Source organism: Mustela lutreola, chromosome 15, assembly GCF_030435805.1.
Source record: "Mustela lutreola isolate mMusLut2 chromosome 15, mMusLut2.pri, whole genome shotgun sequence".
Taxonomy (NCBI): domain Eukaryota; kingdom Metazoa; phylum Chordata; class Mammalia; order Carnivora; family Mustelidae; genus Mustela; species Mustela lutreola.
In genome coordinates this window covers 19576792-19600491 of record NC_081304.1, presented here as the reverse complement: position 1 = coordinate 19600491, position 23700 = coordinate 19576792, and the positions used below count along the sequence as shown (strand labels likewise).

Here is a 23700-nt window from a genome sequence, read left to right as displayed (position 1 = left end):
GACTTGAGTGGGAGAAAGGTTAAAGATCAGATAGGAAATTGAGAGGGTGACAAAGTCAAGGAAGCAGTACATATTTTCAGGTACGGGTGACCTGAGCATGTTTGTCAACTAGGGGAGAGGAGACAAGGAAAGGAAAAGAGGGAAGATTATGCACATAGTAGTTGTAGAGGCAACTGGAAAAGAGAGGTAAGAAGATATCCCAAAGTGTTGGTCTTGTAAAGGAAGAGTGACACTTCTTCCTTTGAGTCCAAAAGAAAAAAAGTTGAAGTGGAAAGGAATTCTTGTGTGAGAATCAAGTGTGGTGACAGACAGAGGGGGAACAATTAAGAGGTTCAAATTTTTGACCTCAAGTTCACAAACTAGGAGGGGCCTTCTGCAGAAAGGAGATGGAGACCCGTGGAATGACTTGTTGAATGGAAACATTTGAAGAGTTAGTTACCTGGAGGGATGTTACAGGGAGTCAATAAAAGACAGTGCTGGGCTGCACTGAGAGCCCAGCAGTGAAGTCAGTCAGGGAACCTGGGGCTCAGCCAGCATGTTCTGTGATTTTTTCCAGTAATACAACTCGGCCCAGGAATTGGGGAAGGTGGGTGTGGAATGGACGTGGGGGCAGGAAGCAACAGCCCTGGTCTGTTAAGTGACCAGCAGGTAGACAAGCAAGGGGGACAGAATGGGGTAGTCTAGGCTGGGTAAGGAATCAAGTAAGACCAAATCGGGTCCGGAGATTTGAGACTAGCAAAGTGAGAACGTGAGAGATAGCTGTGGTCAAAGCGGGCAGCTCTGAATCACGGAAGCCAAACCTTTTCCAGAGATAAAAGCTACAGATGTGCTCCCACGGGGGCTGCAGGAGACCAGGGAATGGCGGAGTCGAAGGACATAGCAACTGAGGAAACCGGGGAATTATGAGGCATTTGTTAAATGCAACCGACACAAATGTTAATATTAAAGGAAGCCCAGCAGAGGGGGGAAAAGCCTAGGCAATTCTACCGTCAAAGAGTGCCGCTTTGGATAAGTAACTGCCCTTCTCTAGAACTGAATGAGAAGACTTCTCGGGGCTCTAGACGGTAAGAATTTTTAGGATAACGGCAAGGGACTGGCTGATCAGCGAGACCCCTTCCGTTGGGCCGTCCCTCTCCGAAGTGGCATCCGGAACCTTTCTGCTGTGCTTTTTGTCCGGACGTGCCGAAGCGGAGGCCGGAAGTCCTTTGCCCGGACGTTCCGGGTTTCCTGGACTACTACAATGGCGATGAGTTTCGAGTGGCCGTGGCAGTATCGCTTCCCGCCCTTCTTTACGTGAGGCTGAGACCCCGAGAAGCCCCGCTGTGCCTCCCTCCCCTGCCCCAGACCCCGGGCTCAGCCCTGATGCTTCAAATGGGGAGGGGGAGAAAGGACCCGGTCGCCACCACTCCCAGTCCCCTACATTGTCCCCCAGACGCGCCTCCGGCAAGTGCTGCCTCTCGCTCTCTCACTCCCTCTAATTCTGCGCCCCACCCCCTTCACCCGGCAGGTTGCAGCCGAACGTGGACACTCGGCAGAAGCAGCTGGCCGCCTGGTGCTCGCTGGTCCTGTCCTTCTGCCGCCTGCACAAACAATCCAGCATGACGGTGATGGAAGCTCAGGAGAGCCCGCTCTTCAACAACGTGAAGCTACAGCGTATCCTCCCTCAGGCTCTTGCACAGCCCACACACATGCACTTCCACGCTTTCCCACATGCCCAGACTTCATACCCTCTTTCACCCTCAGTAGGCAGGTTCCCACCCAAACTGGACTTGGGAAAAAGCCGGTGTGTGTGTTATAGCTGTCTTCCATTTTATCCCCAAACCCCAACGCTAAATGCAACCTCAAACCTACTTGCCCTGGCTAATGACAAGGACCTGGGTGTCATAGAATCTCTGCCCTGAAGCCAGGTCCCAAACTTTTCAACCCAAGCCCTTTTGACTGTGAATCTCCGGTCCCCTTCTGAGTGAAGCTCAAGCTCTGGTATTACCTTTGGTAATTTTCGCCACCTACTCTCTTTCTCCCAGGAAGTAAAGGTCATTTGTTTTTGCTGCCTGATTCATACCTAAAATATCTGTGGAGAAAGTCTGAAGGAAGGAGAAAGGACAGAGGGCGACAGATGGTAGTACCGTTCATTTTTAAAGCTATTCCCTTTAATTGAACTAGTTGTTCTTTGCCTTCCTCCTCCCAATATCCAGGAAATGCCAATTTATAGCCTGTTGGGGAATTGCACATATACGTGTGTGGGAGGGAGAGGAAGGGGACCGGTGGCTCTCAACATGACATTGGCTATGAGAATTTTTATCCTACCCAACTCAGTCCATCAGTGCCCTTCCCTTAACTTCAAACCAGGCAAGCTTCCTGTGGAATCAATTCAGGTTGTATTAGAGGAACTAAGGAAGAAAGGTGGGTTCAGGGCCTCAGATTTCCTTATTTTTCCTCCTACTTGGCTTTTCCTGAGGGCAGATTGCCATAAGACTTTGCCTTTTTTTTTTTTTTTTTTTAAGATTTTATTTTTAAGTAATCTGTACAGCCTATGAGGGGCTCTAACCCACAACCTTGAGATCAAGAGTCACCCACTCCACCAGCGGTCCCAGCCAGGTGCTCCACAAGTCTTTGCTTTTAACAACTTTTTTCTCTCCCCTGGCTTTGAACCCATAGTGTTCTGTACAATAGGTAGTCCAATTCCCGGGTCTTTTTTCCCTGTTGGTATTCACCACTGAAATCTCTCCATCTGTGTTCTGAGATCTGGAGAGAGAAAGGAAGAGAATTGGTGCCTTGCAGTTAGTAATAAAACAGATTTTACTTCCTGAGAGCTGGGTCTCTTCCACTGTGTTCCACCTTGGTTTTGCCTTCTGTCCCTTCTTAGCATAAGATGCTTTCATAAGTATCTTTTTTGCAGGGAACCTGGAGTGGTTGGATAAGAACAAGTCTAGCTTCCTGATCATGTGGCGAAGGCCAGAAGAATGGGGGAAACTCATCTATCAGTGGGTGAGACTATTCCGCCATGGTGACCCATGGCAGAGAATTGTATCTATGTTCAGCAGATACCTGGTGTTCCCAGGTCTAGACTGAGCAAAGTGGGCAGGGGCAGAAAGAGGAAGTATAGGTCTTCAGGCATGCCTCTTTCAATGACTCAATTTCCCTGGCTGTGTAGAACTTCCCTGCCTTTGACTGCAGGAGGCCAGAGGCTACATGAGGCCGTGTTTGGAGAATGCAATGCTGGAACCATGAGCGCTATTGTTGGCTGGAGTCTCTGGCCACAGAAGATAAATGAGGAAAGGAAGGGAAGGAAGAGAAAAAAAAAAAAAAAAAAAGCCTGGGGCCCCTCCCCCTCTGTACCCTTTGGGGCTGTCCACCGTATGAATGAGACATTCTGAACCAGTATGGGTGTGGGGACAAACTCTCTCCCCACATTCACAGCCACCACCAGCCCTAAACTTTCCCAAGGGAGAGAAGAGGGGAAGAAGCATCAACAACCCAAATATAACAAACTCATGCCACCTATTTCTGAACAGGAAAACAGAATGAGAGGTCACTGCTCAGACATGTGAAGGCCTGTGGTTTTAGTGGTTCCGTGTATGTGTGTACATGTATAAATATAGCACCTGTGGGGTTTGTGGTGGTTGGGCCACTCCTGCCGAGGTGACAGTGAGCCTGGTTTGGGAATAGGTACCATTCCTGGGTCAGATAGGTGGAGCTGGTGAGCTCACCTTTTCCCTGGGATTTCAGGTCCTTATTCAACCCCCATTTTCTGTGTCCATAGGTTTCCAGGAGTGGCCAGAACAACTCCGTGTTTACCCTGTATGAACTGACCAATGGGGACGACACAGAGAATGAGGGTAACGCTTCTCCCTTTCCCCCCAGTTTTGTGATCTGAAGCCTCTCCAGTCCTTGTTTGATAGTCAGACTTCCCATCCCTGCCTCTGAATTCCAAATACTGCATAATACAAGGCCTTTTAGCCCATGTCCAAGGTTTCCCTAAACTACCTGAATTTATATGCATAATACCCCCAAATTTTGTCTGTGGGGGTGTATGTGCATTATTCTAGGGGTAGAGTCCATATTAAAAGATTTTCAAGGGTATCTGTGACCCATGAAAAGTTAAGAATTACTGGTGTAGATGCTGAATGAGGAACCGGGGCAGGAGATTAAGCTGAAGATCTCATTCCCTGCTGACACAGGCCTTTCTTTCACCCTTTATACTTACAGAGGGCTCAAGATTTGTGGGCGTCAGCTGAAGGGATTGGGCCAACACCCCCATCCCCACCCCCAGGCCTTTTAAATACTTTGGTTTCTGGCCAGGCAAGGATTTGTATACTGTTTGATTTTTACATAGTGTAAATATATTCTTAGCTCTTTTATCTTTGGCTTCACATTCTGATCCCTAGGCTCACCAAAAGTTCCAATCTCAGCTGGGGAAAAAGGGGCACCTCCCCTTTCTGCCAGGCTCTGGCTGCCGTAACAGAGTTTACAGCTCTTGGCTGTTACCCCCTGCTCTGCAGGCCTCTGCTTGCTACTCCCACCATCACCCCATGACTTCAGTGCTGCAGCCTTGCCCAGCCCACCACTCGTGCTGGGCAAAGCTAAAGGCTTCCTCAGAAAGCAAGCTCCCTGACTCAAGAGGTAGGCCCCCGTAGGGGGGGGTGAGGTGTGCGAACCTGTTCAGGCTTGCCACCTGCTTCTCACCTCTCCCTGCAGTATCTTGCCATATCTTCAGATACTCAACTGGCCCTTGGCTCCCAGCTTTGTTCCTTTTAACTAGGTAAGGGCAGATACCTGTGCTGGATCTTAACAGTCTCCTGGTCAGAGGTATGGCTACACTTCTTTGTGTTAGGACAGGTGCTCCTGATGGCAGTACTAGAGTTGGACCCTAATGGGTCCAACTAGGGTCAGAATCCAGTGACAAGGACCTTGACCTTCCTAGGCTTCACTGTCCCCTGCTCTGTGGTCCACAGCAGGTAGTGTCATTCTTGTACATCAGACACTCATGGCGCAGGGCTGGGGGATACATATGAGGGTTGAGTCTGACAGAAGAACCTGGACAGGGAGAATAAGCATGAATTCTCATTTCATGCTGACTCAGGCTTGCTTTCAGCCCTTGCTCTAAGGAGTTTGCAGGAAGGGTTGGCAGCAGCCACAGCAGTATCGATGGCACATGTCTCCCCTGGCTTCAGGGTCTCAGCTTCCAGCTAGACTCTGCTCCTCAGGGGCCTTGAGCCCCCAGAAGCAGAGTATCCCTGATCCCCATCTCTCCCTATCCAGAGTTTCATGGGCTGGACGAAGCAACCCTACTTCGGGCTCTGCAGGCCCTACAGCAGGAGCACAAGGCTGAGATCATCACCGTCAGCGATGGCCGGGGCGTCAAGTTCTTCTAGCGGAGACCTGTCTCCTTTTACTTCTTACCTCCTACCCTTCCAGGGCTTTCAAAAGGAGACAGACCCAGTGACCCCACAGACTGGATCTGTGACTCAACCAGACTCAAAAGGGCTCCAGTCCAGGGATGGGTTTCCCAATTACCCGGTGCGTCTGTCCCTGAGGAAGGGTGAGGCTGAGGCGCCAGGGGAAAAAAAGATGTGCTTCTCTTTGCCCTACCTCCTCTCCCATCCTCGACTGTCCCCGAGCCAGGCAGGGTCTGTAAACCTTTAACTCCACATGTGTTCACACACGTAAGTACATACACACATGCGCCTGCACAAGCTTCTGTCCCTGCCCCTTCCCCACCCCCTTAGCTGCTATTGCCTCCCCTCTCAGGCTGGTGCTGGATCCTTCCTAGGGGATGGGAGAAGCCCTGGCTGCAGGCAGCCTTCCCGGCAATATGAAGGCTGGGTGATTTATGTGATTTACGATATTAAAAAGCTCAACCCCACTTGCCTGCCTGCCTTTGGAAGTTACTACTGGAGTGGGCATGGGGAGGGCTGTGAAGCGTTGCCCCCAGAGTCAATCCCAGCCTAGGAGAGGGAAGAGGCCTATGGCCTTTGTAAATGAAAAGGTCCTCCAGTGCTGGCAGACTCCAGTGCGCCTGTGGTTTTACATCTGCTGGGTGGGCTGTGTGGGGGCATGCTGATGGAACACAGCTTGGGGACAGACTGCTTGCTTTCTCTGAATTGGAGTAACTTAGTGGCTTCCCCTTCCCTCACGTTTCCCCCACCCCATGAAACCCCTAAACCACTCTGAAGCCCCTCCCTCCATCCTTCTGGTCTGGGTGGGGTCGTTGAGGCCTAGGGGAGCTGAAGAGGTGTAGACCGGATGTGGACTTTGGTTTATTGGGAACTTTGGCAAACAGAAGGAGGAGGAAGGAGGGCCCACGTAGCAAAAAACAGCTACTGTGGCCAGGGCCGGGCTTCGGCCAAGGTAGGAGGTGGAGGGGATGGGTGACCGGGTCCTTGGCTTGGGGGAGGGGCTTGCCCTGGGGTGCATACACCCATCCCTGTCCCGCCCAGAGGGACAGCAGCTTAGGAGAAAACCAAACCTTTCCACTGACCTCTGTTTTGTCGGCCTGGGGCTACCCCGGACAAACAGGAGGGGGTGGCGCTACCTTATCTGGGGCGTGCAGGCGGGTGGTAACCTTCCCTTGAACCTCCCCCCTCTTTAGAGCCCGAGAGTCGCGGTCACGTTTCCTCTCCCAGCCCCAGCATCGTGCCTCCTCCGCCCCCCCTGCCCCCCCTATTCCGCCCCCCGCCCCCAAGCAGGTTTGCGCACTCTGGGAGCGGACACACCTCCGTCTCGCACCCGGTCAGCCTCGGAATGAGCCTGTAGGAGGGCGCGCGGGGAGGCCGGGAGGCCGGGAGGGCCTGCGGCCAGGGGCGGGCCGGGGCGGGGCGGCTGAAGTGAGGGGCTGCGCGCCCCGCTCGGCGCGCTGCGGGCCGCTCCGAGGGGGCGGCCCTGGGGGCGGTGGGGCTGGGGGCGGGACCGGGGGCGGGGCTTCGGGGAGGGCCAGCCAGGGACTGGGGGCCCCCGGGAGCTCAGCCGGAGCGCCGCGCACCCGGCCAGTCCGCCTGTCAGGCCGCCTCCTGCAGCCGCCGGGCTAACTGCCTTGTGGCGCCGGCCCTTCCTCATGCTGGCACCCCCGACCCCCGAGACTGCGATCCCCATGTCCCAGGCGGAGGCCGACCTAGCCCTGCGGCCCCCGCCGCCTCTCGCCGCCGCCGCCAGTCCGCCCCGCCTTGGGCCCCCTCCGCGCCGGGTGCGCCGCTTCTCCGGGAAGGCTGAGCCCCGGCCGCGCTCTTCCCGTCTCAGCCGCCGCAGCTCAGTCGACTTGGGGCTGCTGAGCTCTTGGTCCCAGCCAACCTCACCCGTTCCGGAGCCCCCCGCTCCTCCGGACTCTGCTGGTCCTGGCCCCGCGAGGAGCCCACCGCCTAGTTGTCCAGAGCCCCCCGAGGGCACGTGGACCGGGGGAGCCCCCGTGAAGGCTGCAGACTCCGCGCGTCCAGAGCTCGCGGGCTCTGCAGGAGGCCCGGGGTCCCGGGATCCGCCGACAGTCCCCGAAGCCGCGGCTCGGGAGCGGCAGCGGGAGCAGGAGGAAAAGGAGGATACGGAGACCCAGGCCGTAGCAACGTCCCCAGACGGCCGATACCTCAAGTTTGACATCGAGATTGGACGTGGCTCGTTCAAGACGGTGTATCGAGGGCTGGACACCGACACCACGGTGGAGGTGGCCTGGTGTGAGCTGCAGGTGCGGCTGGGCGCCCCCTCTGTGGCACCTCGGGATGGGACCCTGTGGAGGTTTTGGGATGAGAAATCTAGGAGACAGCAGCAAGGGAGAGATCTATCTTTCCTGTCAAATGTCGGGACACTCCTGCCCACTCCCCCTTGCTCTGATGATCAATGGATCTAGCTGATTCTGGGCTGCAGAAGGATAAACTGAGACAGAGGCATAGGGTGGATCCCCTATGGGTTTTGGTCATTCTAACTTTAAAGTCTCTATACTCAACTCTGAGAGTTGGAAGATAGGATGCAAAATCCGTTAGGGAGTCAGTTCAGATCTGAGGGGTGACTGGCCTCACCAGTCTCCTGCAGTGGTTACTATCTCTCCCCTTCCCTTTCCTCTTAGTCTTGAGACCCTCAGTATGACCCTGGTCCTCCTCCTCCTTCACTGTGGATCTTTGCCGAGTGGGAGACTGGGATGATGGAGGCTGGGAGCTGGGGCAGGATCCTCTCCACTTCCAGAAGATTTAGAGTGGTGGTGGCAGGATGCGGCGGCCTTCCCAGGCCCCTTCGGGAGCAGTCAGACTTCTAGATTTCTCCACAGCTGGGGGAGGGGGAGACCAAGTGCTCCAGCCCTGGCCTGAGTCCAGTCCTGCTCCTCATCTCACTGTCTACCTGGGCTTTCCCTTCCCAGACCCAAAGGCACTGAACCCAGTGGGCTCTAGGGGGATGTTGGTGTGAAGGACCTTCTTTCCACTGAAGGAAGAACCCAGTTAAGTCTGAGCCAGCAGCTTTGGATTCAAACTGGGGGGCAAGGCCTGGGTAAGGGTCCTCCCCTCCAGCCCTGGCACTGGACTCACCCCTTGCGCCTGCCAGTGCCGCTCCCCAGGCTCTAGGCCAGGAACAGAAAGGCAGCCAAATGGGGGGTGGGGGGATGAGAGGTAGGCGGGACAGCCATGGGGCAGGGGGTGGTCTTCTGGCGCCTGGTCCTGGATCTTTCTCTGTAACTCCCTCTGCAGCCCTCCTGCCTCCTGTCTGGATCTAGCAGTTCCCAGTTTCTGGGGCCAACCCCCTTGAAGGCCCCAATTCTCTGCCTGCTGTCAGCCTGCTGCCTGCCTGCTGCCTGCCCACTGCCAGCCCCGGGGCGTCCCCTCCCGCCCCATGGCTGGCCTGGGAGGCCACAAAGGCGCTATTGAGCTCAGGACTCCTGGACCGGGCTGCATAAAGGCCCTTGTGTCCAGCAGGGGGTCCAAGGGTGGCCCCAGGCCCAGGATGGGCGTGTCCTTGCAGCAGCCTAAGGGGGCGGATTGAGAATTCAGGGTATACAGCCCGTTGGGCAAGTGATGACCTAGCCTCATCTGTGGGTTCCAACCCTCACTGCTCCTCAGCACCTCCCCATGTGTCCCTTCCTCCTCTCCGTGGGAGTCCTGGGCCTGTTGTGACCTTGACCCCCATCCCCTACCCCACAGACTCGGAAACTGTCTCGAACCGAGCGACAGCGATTCTCCGAGGAAGTGGAGATGCTCAAGGGGCTGCAGCACCCCAACATCGTCCGCTTCTATGACTCATGGAAGTCAGTGCTGAGGGGCCAGGTTTGCATCGTGCTGGTGACCGAACTCATGACCTCCGGCACCCTCAAGACGTGAGCTCTGTGCCTGGTGGTAGTGTTGGTTGGTTGGTGGGAGAGCTGTTGGTGGGAGGTCCCCACTGCTTCTGGAACTTCTCCCAGGCTCCTCAAACTCTAGATTTAGGTTCCAGACCGGGTTCACTACCTCTCACCCACCCCTACTGCGTCTCTGCCTGGGTGAGTGGCAGTGTCCACCCAGCATTGCAGCCAAAACTCGATCTCCCCAGATGCCTCCTTTATCTCCACTCTTTGCATCTGTCTTCCCCCATCAGTCTGTCTCCAAGGCCTCCTTATAATTCCCCATTCTGCCTTCCCAGTTCCATCCACTGGCACTCACTGGTTTGGAGCCCTGCAGCAGCACCTTCACAGGCCTTCCCCCACTCTGCCCTCACCTTTCCAACCTATCCTATCTTCCTGCAGTCTGGGGAATCTCTCCTTTCCTTCAAGGCTTCCCACCGCTCTCAGGTTAAGGTCCACACTCTGCCTATGCCCAGATTCCTTAGGATCTAGCCTCATCTTGAGCCTAGGTTCCACAGGAACTGAATTCCCACTACCTCCTCCCACCCCACCCTGTTGCAGTTTGGGTGCCTTTGAGTCAGTCCAGTGTCCTCTCCGCCTGGAAAGTCTCCATCCCTTCCCCTTTTCACCCTTGAACCCCTACTCATCCTTCAAGACGAAACATAAAAAAGTTATTTCCACTCTGAAGCCCTCCCCCATGCCCAAGGCGGTTAGTCATTCCCTTCCCGCGCTCCTCAACCCCTTCGCCGCTGCCCTATCTACAAGTTCACCGCCGGATCCCTTTTGTACTCTCACGTCTAGCCACCACGCCCCCGACTCAGTTTCTCTCTGGAACGCCGCGAGGACCTGAGCTAGAATAATGCTGGCAGAAGATGTGTAGGCGATAGTGCCGGTGGGAGCCGGGGAAGTTCCCAGCCGAGGTCCCCTCCCCCCGCCTCCGCCTCCGTGTTCCCCGACGCGACCCTGGCAACGTGCCTTTCCCCCAGATACCTGAGGCGGTTCCGAGAGATGAAGCCACGAGTCCTTCAGCGCTGGAGCCGCCAGATCCTTCGGGGGCTTCATTTCCTACACTCCCGGGTACCCCCCATTCTGCACCGGGATCTCAAGTGCGACAACGTCTTTATCACGGGCCCTTCAGGTTCGGTCAAGATCGGCGACCTGGGCCTGGCCACGCTCAAACGCGCCTCCTTTGCCAAGAGCGTGATCGGTGCGTCCCTCCAGGAGGTCCTTGCTATTCCTACCTCTCCCCTCCCCAATTACCCCCTCCCCAACAACGTCAGAAGAGACCCCGGGGACCCTTTCTTCCCATAAAGGCTCTTTGAGTTGCACGGAATTAGGAGAGCATGGGGAACATGGGGAGACCTATGGCACCCTCCCCAACACACACAGTGGGGAAGGGTCCTCACTAGTATTCCAGGACTCGGGGTGGGGGGGGGGTTGCACCTTCCGGCACCCCCTGGCTAGCTGGTGGTACGCCCAAGAGGAGAGAGGAAGCCAGAGGAAGGCTCGGTAGCCTGATGCCCACTGTGGATCCTACAGGGACCCCGGAGTTCATGGCCCCTGAGATGTACGAGGAAAAGTACGATGAGGCGGTGGACGTGTACGCATTTGGCATGTGTATGCTGGAGATGGCCACCTCAGAGTACCCTTACTCCGAGTGCCAGAATGCCGCGCAGATCTACCGCAAGGTCACTTCGGTGAGAGGGGGTGGGGAGGACAGAGAATTCCAGGTCACCTCCCATTTTCCTGCCCCAGTCAGCCTGTGGTCAATGCCGTTTCCCTTAAAGAAAACCGGCTAGACGCGAAGATGCTCTGGTAAACACCAAAGTATAGCGGAGGCACACACGCTCCCCCCACCCCCGCACCCCCGGCCCCCCTCCCCAGTCCTAGCTGTTTAGAATAATGATGTGTGTAGCGCTCCCTAGAGTTTACAAACGGTTTCACATCTGATCTTTCACGCGGAGGGTGAGCAGGGAGGGCCTCGGCTGTGCCCTGCGCTTTACAAACGGGAAAACTGGCTCAGGGAGACCTGTTCAAGGTCATACTGTCGATACGTGGCGGGACGGGGATTTGAAATCGAACCGTCTAGTAGCTGTGGCGGGGCTTTGACGATTGCACGCTCTGTCGCCTCGGGTGGGGTGCGGCGGGGAAGCAGAGAGCTGGGGCGCAGAGGTCCGGAGGCGTCATGCAAACCCCTTTCCTCCAGGGCACAAAGCCGAACAGCTTCTACAAGGTGAAGATTCCCGAGGTGAAGGAGATCATCGAAGGCTGCATCCGCACCGATAAGAACGAGAGGTGGGGTGGAGGGGCGCAGGGTGGGTATTAGGGGAGGCTTGGAGGGCGGGCGGCGGCCAGGCTCGGCTCACCGGCGCCGCCCTCAGGTTCACCATCCAGGACCTCCTGGCTCACGCCTTCTTCCGCGAGGAGCGCGGCGTGCACGTGGAGCTAGCGGAGGAGGACGACGGGGAGAAACCCGGCCTGAAGCTCTGGCTGCGCATGGAGGACGCGCGGCGTGGGGGGCGCCCACGGGACAACCAGGCCATAGAGTTCCTGTTCCAGCTGGGCCGGGACGCCGCAGAGGAGGTGGCGCAGGAGATGGTGAGCAGGGGACAGACTGACCTGCCGCTGAGCTTGGGCGGGGCTGTGGGCGTCGACTGGAGGGCCCCGAGTGGGGTCCCTCGGTGGTGCGACTGGCACCCAGCTCACCCCCTCGCAGAGTGTTTTGTAAGCGTCTCCTGGCCCCTCCCGCCTTAATGCACTCACACGCACACCCAGTGTGCGGACTCGCTGAAAGATTTCCTTTTCCAGAGGGTTCTCCAGCCTCCCAGGTTCTCCTGGGTTCTCCAGCCTCCACTCCTCCAGTGAGTGCTCTACTTTCTGCTGATCCAGTTTTCCTGGAATGCTCTTCTCTCCAATTTATCTATTTATTTTTCATCTTTTCACCCTCCACCAACCTTGTGTCCACCCCTCCCCTCGCCCCCGTCTTCCTCCATGCTGAGAACCATGAATTTCAGGAAACCCATTCCCTCTAGAGTCAAAATTAAATGCTTCTTTCCACTTCAACAGGTTTTTCAGTACAGGACCCACCACCATCGGTCTTGTTTTATACTAGAGGACATTCCTGTCTTTCTCCTCTACTAGACTGTAAATTCCTTGAGGGCAGAGACTGTGTTGTATTGATTTTTCTGTCTCTGACAGTGCATGGCACGTGGTTGGAGCTCATTAATAATCCCACATTTGTATATGGCTTCAAGCACTTCCACGTGCCTGTCAGTGTTGGTACCAACCCTGCGTGGAGTGATTCTGTCCTGATGTACTGATGAGGAGATGGAGGGCTCTAAGAGGTTGAGTATCTTGTCCAAGGTTCTGAGCGAGTAAGTGGCAGAGCTAGATTTAAACTTGGGTTGTTCAGATTTTAAGTCAGAGCACCCCCACCCCACCTCCCTTACATGCACAGCGAAGCTTGTCCTTGAGATGAATAAGGACATGGTGAACAGAAGCTGCCAGACCAAGAGAGGCATACCTAGGAGGTAGAAGATGGAGAGCTGGTTTAGGAAGGCCAGAGGTGGGGGGGGGGCAGGAAGAGAGTTTGAGATTTCTTTCTTTCTTTTAAGATTTTACTTATTTATTTGAGAGAGAATGAGAGAGAAAAAGGATGAGAAGGAGAAGGGTCAGAGGGAGAAACAGACTCCCTGCCAAGGAGGGAGCCTGATGAGGGACTTAATCCTGGGACTCCAGGATTTGACTTGAGCCAAAGGCAGATGCTTAACCCACTGAGCTACCCAGGCACCCGAGTATGAGATTTCTGATAGAAAAGTAGTTATTGAGGGGCACCTGGGTGGCTCAGCCTGTTGAGTGTCTGCCTTTGGCTCAGGTCATGATCTCAGGGTCCTGGGATCAAGCCCCACTTTAAGCTTTCTGCTCAGCAGGGAGCCCGCTTCTCCCTCTCCTGCTCACCCTGCCCATGCTCTCTCTTTCAAATGAATAAATAAAACCTTAAAAAAAAAAAAAAAGGAAAGAGGGGCGCCTGGGTGGCTCAGTGGGTTAAGGCCTCTGCCTTCAGCTCAGGTCATGATCCCAGTGTCCTGGGATTGAGCCCTGAATTGGTCTCTCTGCTCAGCAGGGAGCCTCCCCCCACCCCACGCCTGACTCTCTGCCTACTTGTGATCTCTCTCTCTGTCAAATAAATAAATAAAATCTTTAAAAACAAAACTCTTTAAAAAAAAAAAAAAGGAAAGAAAGAAAGAAAGATGGCAGTTAAGAGGGTAGGGATCATCTGTGCTAGGTCTGGGTCAGGAACCTGAGAATGTGTGTGAAATGTGGCATAAGAAAGAGCAGGTCTCTGTAGCACAGCTCACACTGGACTTGGGATCTGACCTTGATCCTTTATAGGGATTCTTGATGACACCAGTGACGTCTTTAGGGGACTGTAGAGAATGTAAAGATGTAGAGAAGAATCCCTAGCTTCTGGTCACTAGATGCCAGTAACACTGAGTTTTGACAACTACAAATGTCCCCAGATATTGCCACATGTTCCCCTTTCCCCCCTGAGTGCAACTGACCTACTAGACACCCATGAACTAGTCACAGCTTTCTTTACGTCTAAAATAGAGCTAAGACCTCCCTTGGCAAGTTGCGGGGAGGATTTCATGATGGTGATGTAACAAGTTGCTGGTTCATCAACGAATGTTAGTGCTCTTTCTCCTGGAGAAATATTCTAGAGCCCCCAAGAAGGCATCCTGATGTGTCTTGGAGCAGAGTCCTCACCTCAAACTGTGTTCCTCCCCCTCTTAACTCCAGGTGGCCCTGGGTTTAGTCTGCGAAGCTGATTACCAGCCAGTGGCCCGCGCCGTACGTGAACGAGTTGCTGCCATCCAGCGAAAGCGTGAGAAGCTGCGCAAAGCTAGGGAGTTGGAGGCCCTCCCCCCTGCACCAGGACCTCCACCAGCAGCTGTCCCCATGACTCCTGGTGGTCCCCCCAGCGGCTTCCCCCCGGAGCCCGAGGAGCCCGAGGCGGACCAGCACCAGCCTTTCCTCTTCCGCCATGCCAGCTACTCATCTACCACCTGTAAGTCACCCTGGATTGGGGGATTTGGGACGTGACCTTGGTCCCAGTACCCTTGGCCTCTGCCCCCTGCCCAGAAGTTCGGTCCAGCAGCACCGTCCCTTCCCCTGCCTTCCGCGTCTAGCTGTGAACTCCTTCTGGGAAGGAACTCCCACAGCGCCAGGCCCCTCCTTGCTCAGGTAGCCCCCCTGCTCTGCCACCATTCCCCTTTATTTCCCCTTTTTTTGATCCTCTCCCTCCCCCACCAGCGGATTGCGAGACTGATGGCTACCTCAGCTCCTCTGGCTTCCTGGATGCCTCAGACCCTGCCTTTCAGCCCCCTGGGGGGGTGCCATCCAGCCCTGCTGAGTCCCATCTCTGCCTGCCCTCGGTGAGAGGGGGTCACTGTGGGGGGCTCCCAGCCATTCCAAGCCTATGACCTATCTTTCTCCCTGTGAAACCCAACCCCATGACCTGGCCCCATGTCCCTGGAAGCCCTGCACTCTGTCTTCATCTTCCTTAGTTCTCTCTGCCTAGTGCCCCAGCACCCTTGACCCCATCTCCCTGCATCCCAATGATTATTGTCCTCTGACCTCCTAAAAAAATGTCCTATTTCAGGCTTTTGCCCTGTCCATTCCACGTTCTGGCCCTGGCAGTGACTTTTCCCCAGGAGACAGGTAGGTTCTGGTAGGAGCTGGGGTGCTGGAGTGACACATACGGCGCTCTGGGGTCCCGGTGTCCACTTTGACACTCCAATCTCCTTTCCTTTCCCAGCTATGCCTCGGATGCAGCGTCAGGCCTCAGTGATGTGGGAGAAGGGATGGGACGCCTGAGGAGACCCCCAGGGAGAACTCCCCGGCGCAGACCGCGATCCCGGCTGCGGGTCACTAGTGTGAGAAAGGGCTACAGGGGATGGGGAATAATCTGCAGGACCAAGATGGAAACTGCCAGCGCGGGGGGTGGGGGTGGGGGGCGGGGTAAGGGGGGCCAGCCAAAAAAGAGAGGGCAGTATGTGACTGGTACCCTAAAGGCAGCCAGTCTAGTTTCTGATACCAGGCTTTGGGAACGGAGTCTGCTTCTCTCAGTTCCAGTCTTCCCACTGCCACTTGGTTGGAGTAGGCTGGGGACATGTGATGAGGACGGAGGGCCTGACATCCTCCCCTCTGCTGACCTTGAATCTGAAGGTCTCAGACCAGAATGACAGAGTGGTTGAGTGCCAGCTGCAGACGCACAATAGCAAGATGGTGACCTTCCGCTTCGATCTGGATGGGGACAGCCCGGAAGAGATTGCAGCTGCCATGGTGAGGGGGAGAGAGAGGAGGGGACAGAGCCTTTGGTTCCAGGACAGGAATCTCCTGTCTGATGTCTCCTGGTGCTGAACTCCCCCTTCCTCCCGCCCAACAGCAAGGGTTTTTAAAGCACAGTAACACTGAAGACATCTCTGCCCTTGGAAGGTGGGGGAGATTTTTATTTATTTTGTGAGCTTCAGATCCTCAGCTGGAGCAGTCGGATAACATGAGGGTATCCATAAGTGCTGTGGTCAAGTACACGCTACACATGTGATCCTGTGTCTGTGGGTAAAGGGTGGCCTGGGGGCAGCAGGGGGGAAGAGGCAGAACTTAGTCTGGGTCTTGACAACAGCAGTGACGACCGGAAAGGGCGGGTCTGGAGGAAGTACAGCATAAGGAAAGGCATGGAAGTAGGGAGTCACTTGGAATGTGGGGCTTGCGGGGGGGTTTATGAGGAAACCTGGGTCACTAGAACTAAGGGTTCCTAGAGGAGAAATGTGGAAGCAAGGTTGGGCAGAAAGAGTTAGAGAGTGTGTAGTATGGTGAGAATAGGTTTTAAGAAGACTATTCTTCCAGGGAAAGTGGGAGATGGTTGGTGGGAGGGAGTCCAGTTGGCAGAAGAATACGATAAACTACAAGTGATCCGAGGAGAAAGTGAATTATAGGGAAAGGGAAGAAGAAAAGGAGCGAATCTGAGAGTTATTTCAGGAAAATACATTACTCTGTAATCCAGTTATTTTTTGATGTAGTATGGGGCATGCTCAGTGAACACTTGAGTGGAAATGATAGGGGGTTAGGAAGAAGGGATTTCATGGGTGACTTGTAGTGTGGAGAAGATAGTAGTGGTCGTAGTGGGAGCAGACCCTTAAAGGAGAGGGAAGCTGGAAAATGAAAGCATGTTTTCTTAGGGGTCATGATGAGCTTGAATAACAGGGGCAGGCAAGAACCTCCCTAGGAGCAGGAAGCAGTCAGGCAGGGCTGGATCTAGGATCCAGAAGTGGATCTAGAGTTGCCAGAACAGGAGGGAGAGTGAAAGGAGATGAGCTTGCAAAGCCAGAGGCAGAGAGGGTCTGAGAGTGGGTCTCAGCGGATACCCTCTTTTCTGGGCTGGGGAGGAGTAGGTCCCCAGAAGACACAGAGGTGGAGCCTGAGAGGCTGGAGGAGCCCCTGAAGATGTTAGCGAAAACTGAGTGAACAGAGAGTTTCAAGGAGGTGACATAGGATGAAGCCCGAGACAAGACCACACTGGCTTTTGTCAGAAGAAGGTCTTTGGGGGAGAGCTTTCAGTGGAGAGGGGGCAATGGATGCCAGTAGTGCAGGAGAGGGGGGAAAGAGAGAAGCATCAGGCTTCAGGAACTCTCTTTAAAGCTTCTCCTTCATCATGTCACTCACCTCGTATCAAGGACAAAGACAAAATATCATGTGGTGCAGAGGCTTATCGTCTTCCCTCTAGCCATACTGGGTTCTGAGTGGTCCTCTGAAGAGGCTGGGTGCCTTTCCAACTTCTGTCTCCGTCTGCTCAGGGCTGCCTTGCCTTGAAAGGCTTCTTTCACCAGGCTTTTAATCCCGCTCAGATCCCACACAGCCAGAGTGAAACCGCCCCCCCCCCCCACCCGCAATGGACCACAGGGTCCTCTGCTCTCTTTTCTTTCCCTACCATTGTACCCTCCACTCCTCTGCAGCGGAATTCTCCTGGGGCTTGGATCTGCTCTGGCTTTTTTGGCCCCACACCATTAATGGCTAACCACCTATGGTTAGAGTAAGGTCCCAGTTCTGGAGCATGGCCTTTGAAATCCACAGCACTCCCAGTTCTGCTGCGGTCTTCACTGCATCGTGAATGTGCCAGGTCCTTTCATGCCTCAGAGCTACTACTCACACTGTTCTCCCTGCTCTTCTCTTCCCGATGAACAGCATGGAACCGAGGAAGGGCTGGGCTTTCACATAAGACCTGAGTTCAAGGGCAATCCTCTCCAGTCCCCGCCCTCTTCTGGAGATTTGTACTGTGCCTCAATAAACTTTGTATCATTCAATAATGTAGATGATAATACTCATTTTGCCAAGATGTTCTGATACAGCATATACTTTATGAGAGGTGATAGATGTATGAGAAATGAAATTATATAAGAAGTATCCACACATGATAGGTCCTCAGTGAAGGGTGGCTTTCTCACTCATCCTTCCAGGCTCAGCCCTGTGAAGCCATTCCAGCTTCCCTTATCCTCCTGGATGGCATGATCTGCTCTCTCTTGGGAATGGCATTTTTTAAAATTGCAGCAAAAAGCATTTAACATAAAATTTGCCATCTTAACCATTTTTAAATATACAGTCCAGTGGAGTTATATATTCACGTTGTGATGAAACAGATCTCCAAGACCTCTTCATCTTGCAAATCAGAAACTCTGTACCATTAACTCTCCCTTTGTCCCTGCTGGGATACCATTTCTCTATACCTTGATCACAATGCCTTTCCTACCACAGGCTGACTTGCCGTATATTATGTGTACGTCTCCCTTTCACTAGATTTTGGGCTTCCTCGGGGTCAGGACCTTGTTTTATGCTTCTCTGTATTCCTCACCTAGAGTAATGCTTGGTACATACTGTGTGCTCAGTGTTTATGAAATTGAATGTTACACTTACCATCCATTGCCTTATTTTTACTTAGCAGATGAGACAGTGCAAAGAACTCGGGCTCTGGCTTTAGAGAAATCTGGGTGCACATTTTGTGATTTTAGGCAGACTGAACTTAACCTTTTGGAGCATTGGTTATCTTTGAACTCTCAAATGGGAATGTGCATACAGAGCCTGGGGAGCCATTGTCATCATTAAATAAGACCCTGGAAGGAAAGATCTGGGGTAGAATGCATCCTAGGAATGTTAGCTCCTGTCCTCCAAGCTGTCATTCTTACACTGCAAGTTGGTGGTTGGCAGAGCAGTGGGGTGAAGGGTTGGCTCTTAAAGATCAGTGCAGGGGGCTAGAGAGAAGTGGGATCACTGAGCCCTCTCTCCCCTTCCTGCTGACCCCTTGCCAGGTGTATAACGAGTTCATTCTGCCCTCGGAGCGAGCCGGCTTCCTGAACCGTATTCGGGAGATTATCCAGCGAGTGGAGACCCTGTTGAAGAGAGACACTGGCCCTGTGGAGGCTGCTGAGGACCCTCTGGGACCCCAGGTCAGACCCCTGAGGTCACCTCCACCTCTCTGCTCCAGACTTACTCCTCTCTGCCTTCGCCAGTGCCCTTGGCTGTTAACTCCTTCATCTCTGGGACCCTAACACGATGGCTCTTGCCCCATTTGAGAATCTGATGAAAGCTGTGGGCCCTCGTTCTAGAAAAATGTGTTCAATGCATACTTTTCAACTCATTATTTTGATAGGATTTCAGACTTACAGAGAGGAGCTGCAAGAATTGTGCTAAGAACTCCTAGATACCCTTTGCCCAGATTTGCCAGTTGTCAGTGTTTGGTCACATTAGTTTTGTCACTGGCTTCCTCCCTCCCCTCTCTACATGTATGTGCACATATTACTGTTTTCTGAACCACTTGAGAGCAAATTATAGACCTGTACATATTTTAACACATACACTTTTGAGTCCCTTGAAAGTCCTTTATGGACTCCTAGAGGTTCATGGGGTCCCAGCTGAAGCCCGCTCTGAATGTCCCATCTAAGACTCAGCTCTTCCCCACTGTGACCATGGGCCCCATTCTCTCCCTCAGGAGGAGCCAGCACCATTGCCTGCCCTCTCGGGCCCCCTCCCAGACCCATCCCATGGTATGTACAGAGTTCTGTCCCTACTCTCACAATCCTTGGGATTGTTTCTGGGAAGGGCGTAAGGAATGGGGGACTGGAACTCAACACTCCTTCCTCACCCGCAGAGCTCCAGAGCTGCACCTCCCTGGAGCAGAGGAGCTGGGCAGCCTTCTCCACCTCCTCATCTTCTTCTGGAACCCCTCTGTCTCCTGGAAACCTGCTTTCCCCTGGAAACCTGTTTTCCCCCGGAACCCCTGTTTCCCCAAGTCCTATCTTCCCTATGGCTTCTCCCCCGTACTCCAGCCCCTCCCTGTTCTCCCAAGTGTCTTCAAATCTCTCGCCACTTTCCCCTGGCTCTCCACTTGCGTTCTCCCCCAGCGCTACCCAGGTCCCTGACCCAGCCTCTCATTCTCTGCAGAGCTCTGTCCTCCCTTCTCCACCTGCCTTCTCTCCCAGTGGCTCCCGGGTCACGCTGACTCCTCCTTCCTTTCCCCCCTGCCCCTCCACATCTCCCCTCCCCTCCACCACAGCCGCCCCTCTCCTCTCTCTGGCTAGTGCCTTCTCACTGGCTGTGATGACTGTGGCCCAGTCCCTGCTGTCCCCCTCACCTGGGCTCCTGTCCCAGTCTCCTGCAGCGCCCCCTGCTCCTCTACCCAGTCTGCCCCCACCTCCCCCCGCTGCTCCTTGTGACCAGGATAGGCCTTCACCTCCACCTCCAGCGGCTGAGATGGAGAATGAGGTGAGTAGGAAACCAAGAGGGGTGGTTAGGGGCACTTCGTTCTGGATCATTCCCCTCCTCACGGACCCACACTTTGTAGGCCCTGCCAAATCCTGCTCGGCCCCTTCTGGGTGAAGCCAGACTCGAGCCCATCTCTGAAGGTGAGGCTTCTGATCACTGACCTTCCGCCGCCCGTTATTCTCATTTCATATCCTGCCCCTGCTTTCTCTCCCTCCTTCCATGACTCCTTCCTTGTCACTCTACAGAGGGAAAGCCGCAGCTTGTGGGGCGTTTCCAAGTGACTTCATCCAAGGAACCAGCTGAGCCTCTTCCCCTGCAACCAGCATTCCCGGCTCTTTCCAGTTCCCTGAAGCCTCCAACCCCTCAGCTGACCTCGGAGAGCTCAGACACAGAGGATAGTGCTGGAAGCGGGCCGGAAGCCAGAGAGGCTCTGGCTGAGAGTGACCGTGCCGCTGAAGGCCTAGGGACTGGAGTTGAGGAAGGGGACGATGGGAAGGAACCCCGAGTGGGGGGCAGCCCCCCACCCCAGAGCCATCCCAGCCCGGTATGGATGAACTACTCATACAGCAGCCTGTGCCTGAGCAGTGAGGAATCCGAGAGCAGTGGGGAGGATGAGGAATTCTGGGCTCAGCTGCAGAGTCTTCGGCAGAAGTGAGTCTGGGGAGGAAGGACAAGAGGTAGACTCGGGAGAGCAAAGCGCGTGGCCAGCGCTCATGCTCCTGGTGTATCCTCAGGCACTTGTCAGAGGTGGAGGCCCTACAGACACTGCAGAAGAAGGAAATCGAGGACTTGTACAGCCGGCTTGGGAAGCAGCCCCCACCGGGTATCGTGGCCCCCGCTGCTATGCTGTCCAGCCGCCAGCGCCGCCTCTCCAAGGGCAGCTTCCCCACTTCCCGCCGCAACAGCCTGCAGCGCTCTGAGCCCCCAGGCCCTGGTGAGACTGCAGTGGCCCAGCTCCCATCTTTCCCGGGTCCCCTTCCCTACTGATCTGGCTTTCTTCCAGGCCCTGGGGGTCTGCCCCTTGGTGTGGGGGGACTAGCCCCCCTCTCCCCATGGCCCCTTCCCTCACTCAGTGCTCTCCCTCCCCATCCTGCACCAGGCATCATGCGAAGGAACTCCCTGAGTGGCAGCAGCACCGGCTCCCAGGAGCAGCGGGCAAGCAAGGGGGTGACATTCGCCGGGGATGTTGGCAGGATGGTGAGGGCGGGCCCAAGGGAGGGCGAGCCCAGGGAATGGTAGCTGATGCAGCTTCACCCTCCTCCCATCCCGGAGGTTTCTTCAGTGTCTTTTCTTTTCCCTCCAGTGAATTCAGAACAGAAGCCATGTGTCTCCTCCACCCCAGGGCCCACCATGGAGCTTGTGCTCTCAGAATCTGCTGACCAACACAACTCTGCAAGAAGACCCCAGTACTGAGGGAGTAGAAGGCCAGAGGGGCATGGAGAGTGCTGCTCCATTGTAGGGAAGAGCCAAACATGCGGGAACTGTTTACTGTGTGTAGAAGGTGCCAGTTCTGCAGCCTACCATCTTCATGCCTCCACCTCCCCAGCCCAGGGTCAACCACTAAGCAATCCCATTCAAGCCCTGATGCTTCTAGAGGGCACACTCTAGCTGAGCAAGTATAGGGGGTGTGTTCACTCTAGAATTCGCAACAGCCAATAAAACTGCTGGAAACTAGGATTCTGTGACACCGTATCTGTTGTACCTTTAAGAACTGGGGGTAAAGGGACGCCTGGGTGGCTCATTTGGTTGGGCAGCTGCCTTAGGCACAGGTGATGATCCCAGAGTCCTGGGATCGAGTCCCACATCGGGCTCCTTACTCGGCAGGGAGCCTGCTTCTCCCCCTGTCTCTGCCTGCCATTCTGTCTGCCTGTGCTCGCTCGCTCTCCCTCTCTCTCTCTGACAAATAAATAAAATCTTAAAAAAAAAAAAAAAAAAAAAGAACTGGGGGTAAAGCCTTGTGGGGTACGGCAGGGGAAAATTCAGAAGGGACTCTCCTCACAATGGGAATCAAGGCTTGCAGCTCCCCAGCCTTCTGACTTCCTGCCAGCAGTTTGTGAGGAAACTGCAAGGTCAGTGATCCACTCAACCAAACTAAGGTCTCATCCAGACCCCAACTTAGGCCTAGAGAGGCAGGGCCAAGTGTAAAAAGAAGGAAGACTGTCCCTCATCTTTCATCTACTCTCTCTCTCAGAGTGGGAAAAGGCAGGAAAGCTGGAGTAAGGATGTGTTGTTTTTAAGGGTAGAGGACAGAAGAGTGACCTTCCCTCCCCCAAGACGTGGTTCAGTCTCACACAACCCAGTGACCCCCCCATGATCTCTCCCTTAAATCAAATGGAAAAGATCTCACGGAAACATTTAAACAGTTAAACATTTACAGCTCCCCGGGGCAAAGCCACTGCTGCAGCTATGGCCTGTGGATCTTTCCAACAGTCATGTCATTTGTCAGCCTTAACACACTCATGTGGCTCCAAGAGAGGTGACTCAGTTTATTACTCTCAACCTAACTCCCATTTTCCCTACTTTAGGCTCCAACATTACATAGAGCTGCCACCCCCACCCCCACAACAGCTAAACCCCTGGGAGGTAAAGAGGGTAAAACCACAAAGTCAGAAATCCTGAGAAAAGCCAAGGTCGCATAACTCTCAAAGAAACAAAATACAAGGAAGGCTCAGTGACTGGACACAGTCTGTGTAAACTGGGCAATATTCCCTTGACCGGGCCAAATGCAAAAAAATTCTTGGGCTCAATCATCGTCCAAGGTTGAGGCCAACAATGCTGGGTGCAGGCTTCGACTTCTACAGGGTCATGGGGCATCATTCACCACGTGAAGGGGCTCCAGCAGGTTGGAGACGTGCAGTGCCCATCCGGTTTAGGGTCCTGATGCTCTCGCCAGGGCGCGGGCTCGGGCAGCTTTGGCCTCGTCCTCCAGCTCATCTAGGAAACGCTCCTGGGACACGGAGTAGAAGGTGTAGCCATCTGGGAAAGTGGGTTCAGGAAATCTCTTGGGAGTACGCATATTGCCTTTTCCCAGACTCTCTCCACCACCCTTGTTACTCTCTCACCCTCCCAAATCAGTGATTCGATCTTCTGCCCTCTGCTTTTCTGAGCCCTGACCCCGATTCCGTTATTACTAATAAGTCATATTAAAAGAGCATTTTAAAATGACAAAGTAAGGTACCTCAAACGCTGGCCTCGGCATCAGAAATGGCCAAGACTTTCACAGCTCGGGCTCTTTCTAGCAGCCCCACATTGCCCTACTACGCGCCTCTGCTCCCCTTCCCTTGTCCCCATATGCCTTCTACTGAGCCTACAGTCTGGACGGATACAAATAGCTAACACCAAGGCCCCGATGCCCAGGCCGGTCACGATGTTCCGGGTCCGCCGCTGTGGCAGATTCTTCTGCCACTGGGCGAGCTGCACCTGCCGCATGAACTGCAGCTGCTCGGGAGTCAGCTTCTCCCGAGTCGGGTCGATGCGCTGAGCCACAGGGCCCTTTCCACTCTTTGCATTGAGAGGGTCACCAGCTCCCGGGGCTGCCATGTTGCGGTTCCGCCCTCTCTACGCCCAGGGCGCGAGGGTTGCTGGGAATAACAGGG

At 54.6% G+C, this 23700-nt stretch overlaps 3 protein-coding genes and 1 long non-coding RNA gene across 8 annotated transcripts; 2 read left to right on the top strand and 2 right to left on the bottom strand.

Annotated features, from left to right (window-relative positions):
• VPS25 (vacuolar protein sorting 25 homolog) lies at nucleotides 1-5866 on the top strand. Of its 2 annotated transcripts, none has more exons than XM_059147782.1 (6): nucleotides 1-1293; nucleotides 1508-1653; nucleotides 2350-2403; nucleotides 2900-2988; nucleotides 3764-3839; nucleotides 4210-4361. In XM_059147782.1, exons 1-6 carry the CDS (start codon nucleotides 1241-1243, stop codon nucleotides 4236-4238), a joined length of 447 nt encoding a protein of 148 aa, XP_059003765.1. In that variant the 5' UTR covers nucleotides 1-1240; the 3' UTR covers nucleotides 4239-4361. The 2 variants fall into 2 exon arrangements, with proteins under 2 accessions (XP_059003765.1, XP_059003764.1); XM_059147781.1 differs by lacking the exon at nucleotides 4210-4361 and adding an exon at nucleotides 5263-5866 and having other exon boundaries at nucleotides 1053-1293.
• LOC131815803 (uncharacterized) lies at nucleotides 2483-10368 on the bottom strand. The gene is made up of 3 exons (XR_009347853.1): nucleotides 10280-10368; nucleotides 7574-7714; nucleotides 2483-2745 (listed from the first exon to the last, which is right to left on the bottom strand). It is a non-coding gene; the product is annotated as an uncharacterized LOC131815803 (long non-coding RNA).
• On the top strand, nucleotides 6893-21781 carry WNK4 (WNK lysine deficient protein kinase 4). Of its 4 annotated transcripts, none has more exons than XM_059147771.1 (19): nucleotides 6893-7672; nucleotides 9114-9286; nucleotides 10276-10496; nucleotides 10829-10986; nucleotides 11496-11584; nucleotides 11671-11887; nucleotides 14090-14357; nucleotides 14603-14724; nucleotides 14952-15010; nucleotides 15108-15225; nucleotides 15518-15634; nucleotides 18652-18789; nucleotides 19332-19386; nucleotides 19491-20104; nucleotides 20184-20244; nucleotides 20350-20755; nucleotides 20839-21038; nucleotides 21204-21259; nucleotides 21408-21781. In XM_059147771.1, the coding sequence occupies exons 1-19, from the start codon at nucleotides 7055-7057 to the stop codon at nucleotides 21408-21410; spliced, it is 3693 nt and encodes a 1230-aa protein (XP_059003754.1). In that variant the 5' UTR covers nucleotides 6893-7054; the 3' UTR covers nucleotides 21411-21781. The 4 variants fall into 4 exon arrangements, with proteins under 4 accessions (XP_059003754.1, XP_059003752.1, XP_059003753.1 ...); XM_059147770.1 differs by having other exon boundaries at nucleotides 6894-7672; nucleotides 21204-21301; XM_059147772.1 differs by lacking the exon at nucleotides 21204-21259 and adding an exon at nucleotides 8339-8416 and having other exon boundaries at nucleotides 7535-7672.
• A 789-nt stretch (nucleotides 21782-22570) lies between these two features.
• On the bottom strand, nucleotides 22571-23688 carry LOC131815802 (cytochrome c oxidase assembly factor 3 homolog, mitochondrial). Its single transcript, XM_059147783.1, has 2 exons — nucleotides 23431-23688; nucleotides 22571-23080 (listed from the first exon to the last, which is right to left on the bottom strand). Exons 1-2 carry the CDS (start codon nucleotides 23642-23644, stop codon nucleotides 22974-22976), a joined length of 321 nt encoding a protein of 106 aa, XP_059003766.1. The 5' UTR covers nucleotides 23645-23688; the 3' UTR covers nucleotides 22571-22973.
• Between the last annotated feature and the right edge of the window lie 12 nt (nucleotides 23689-23700).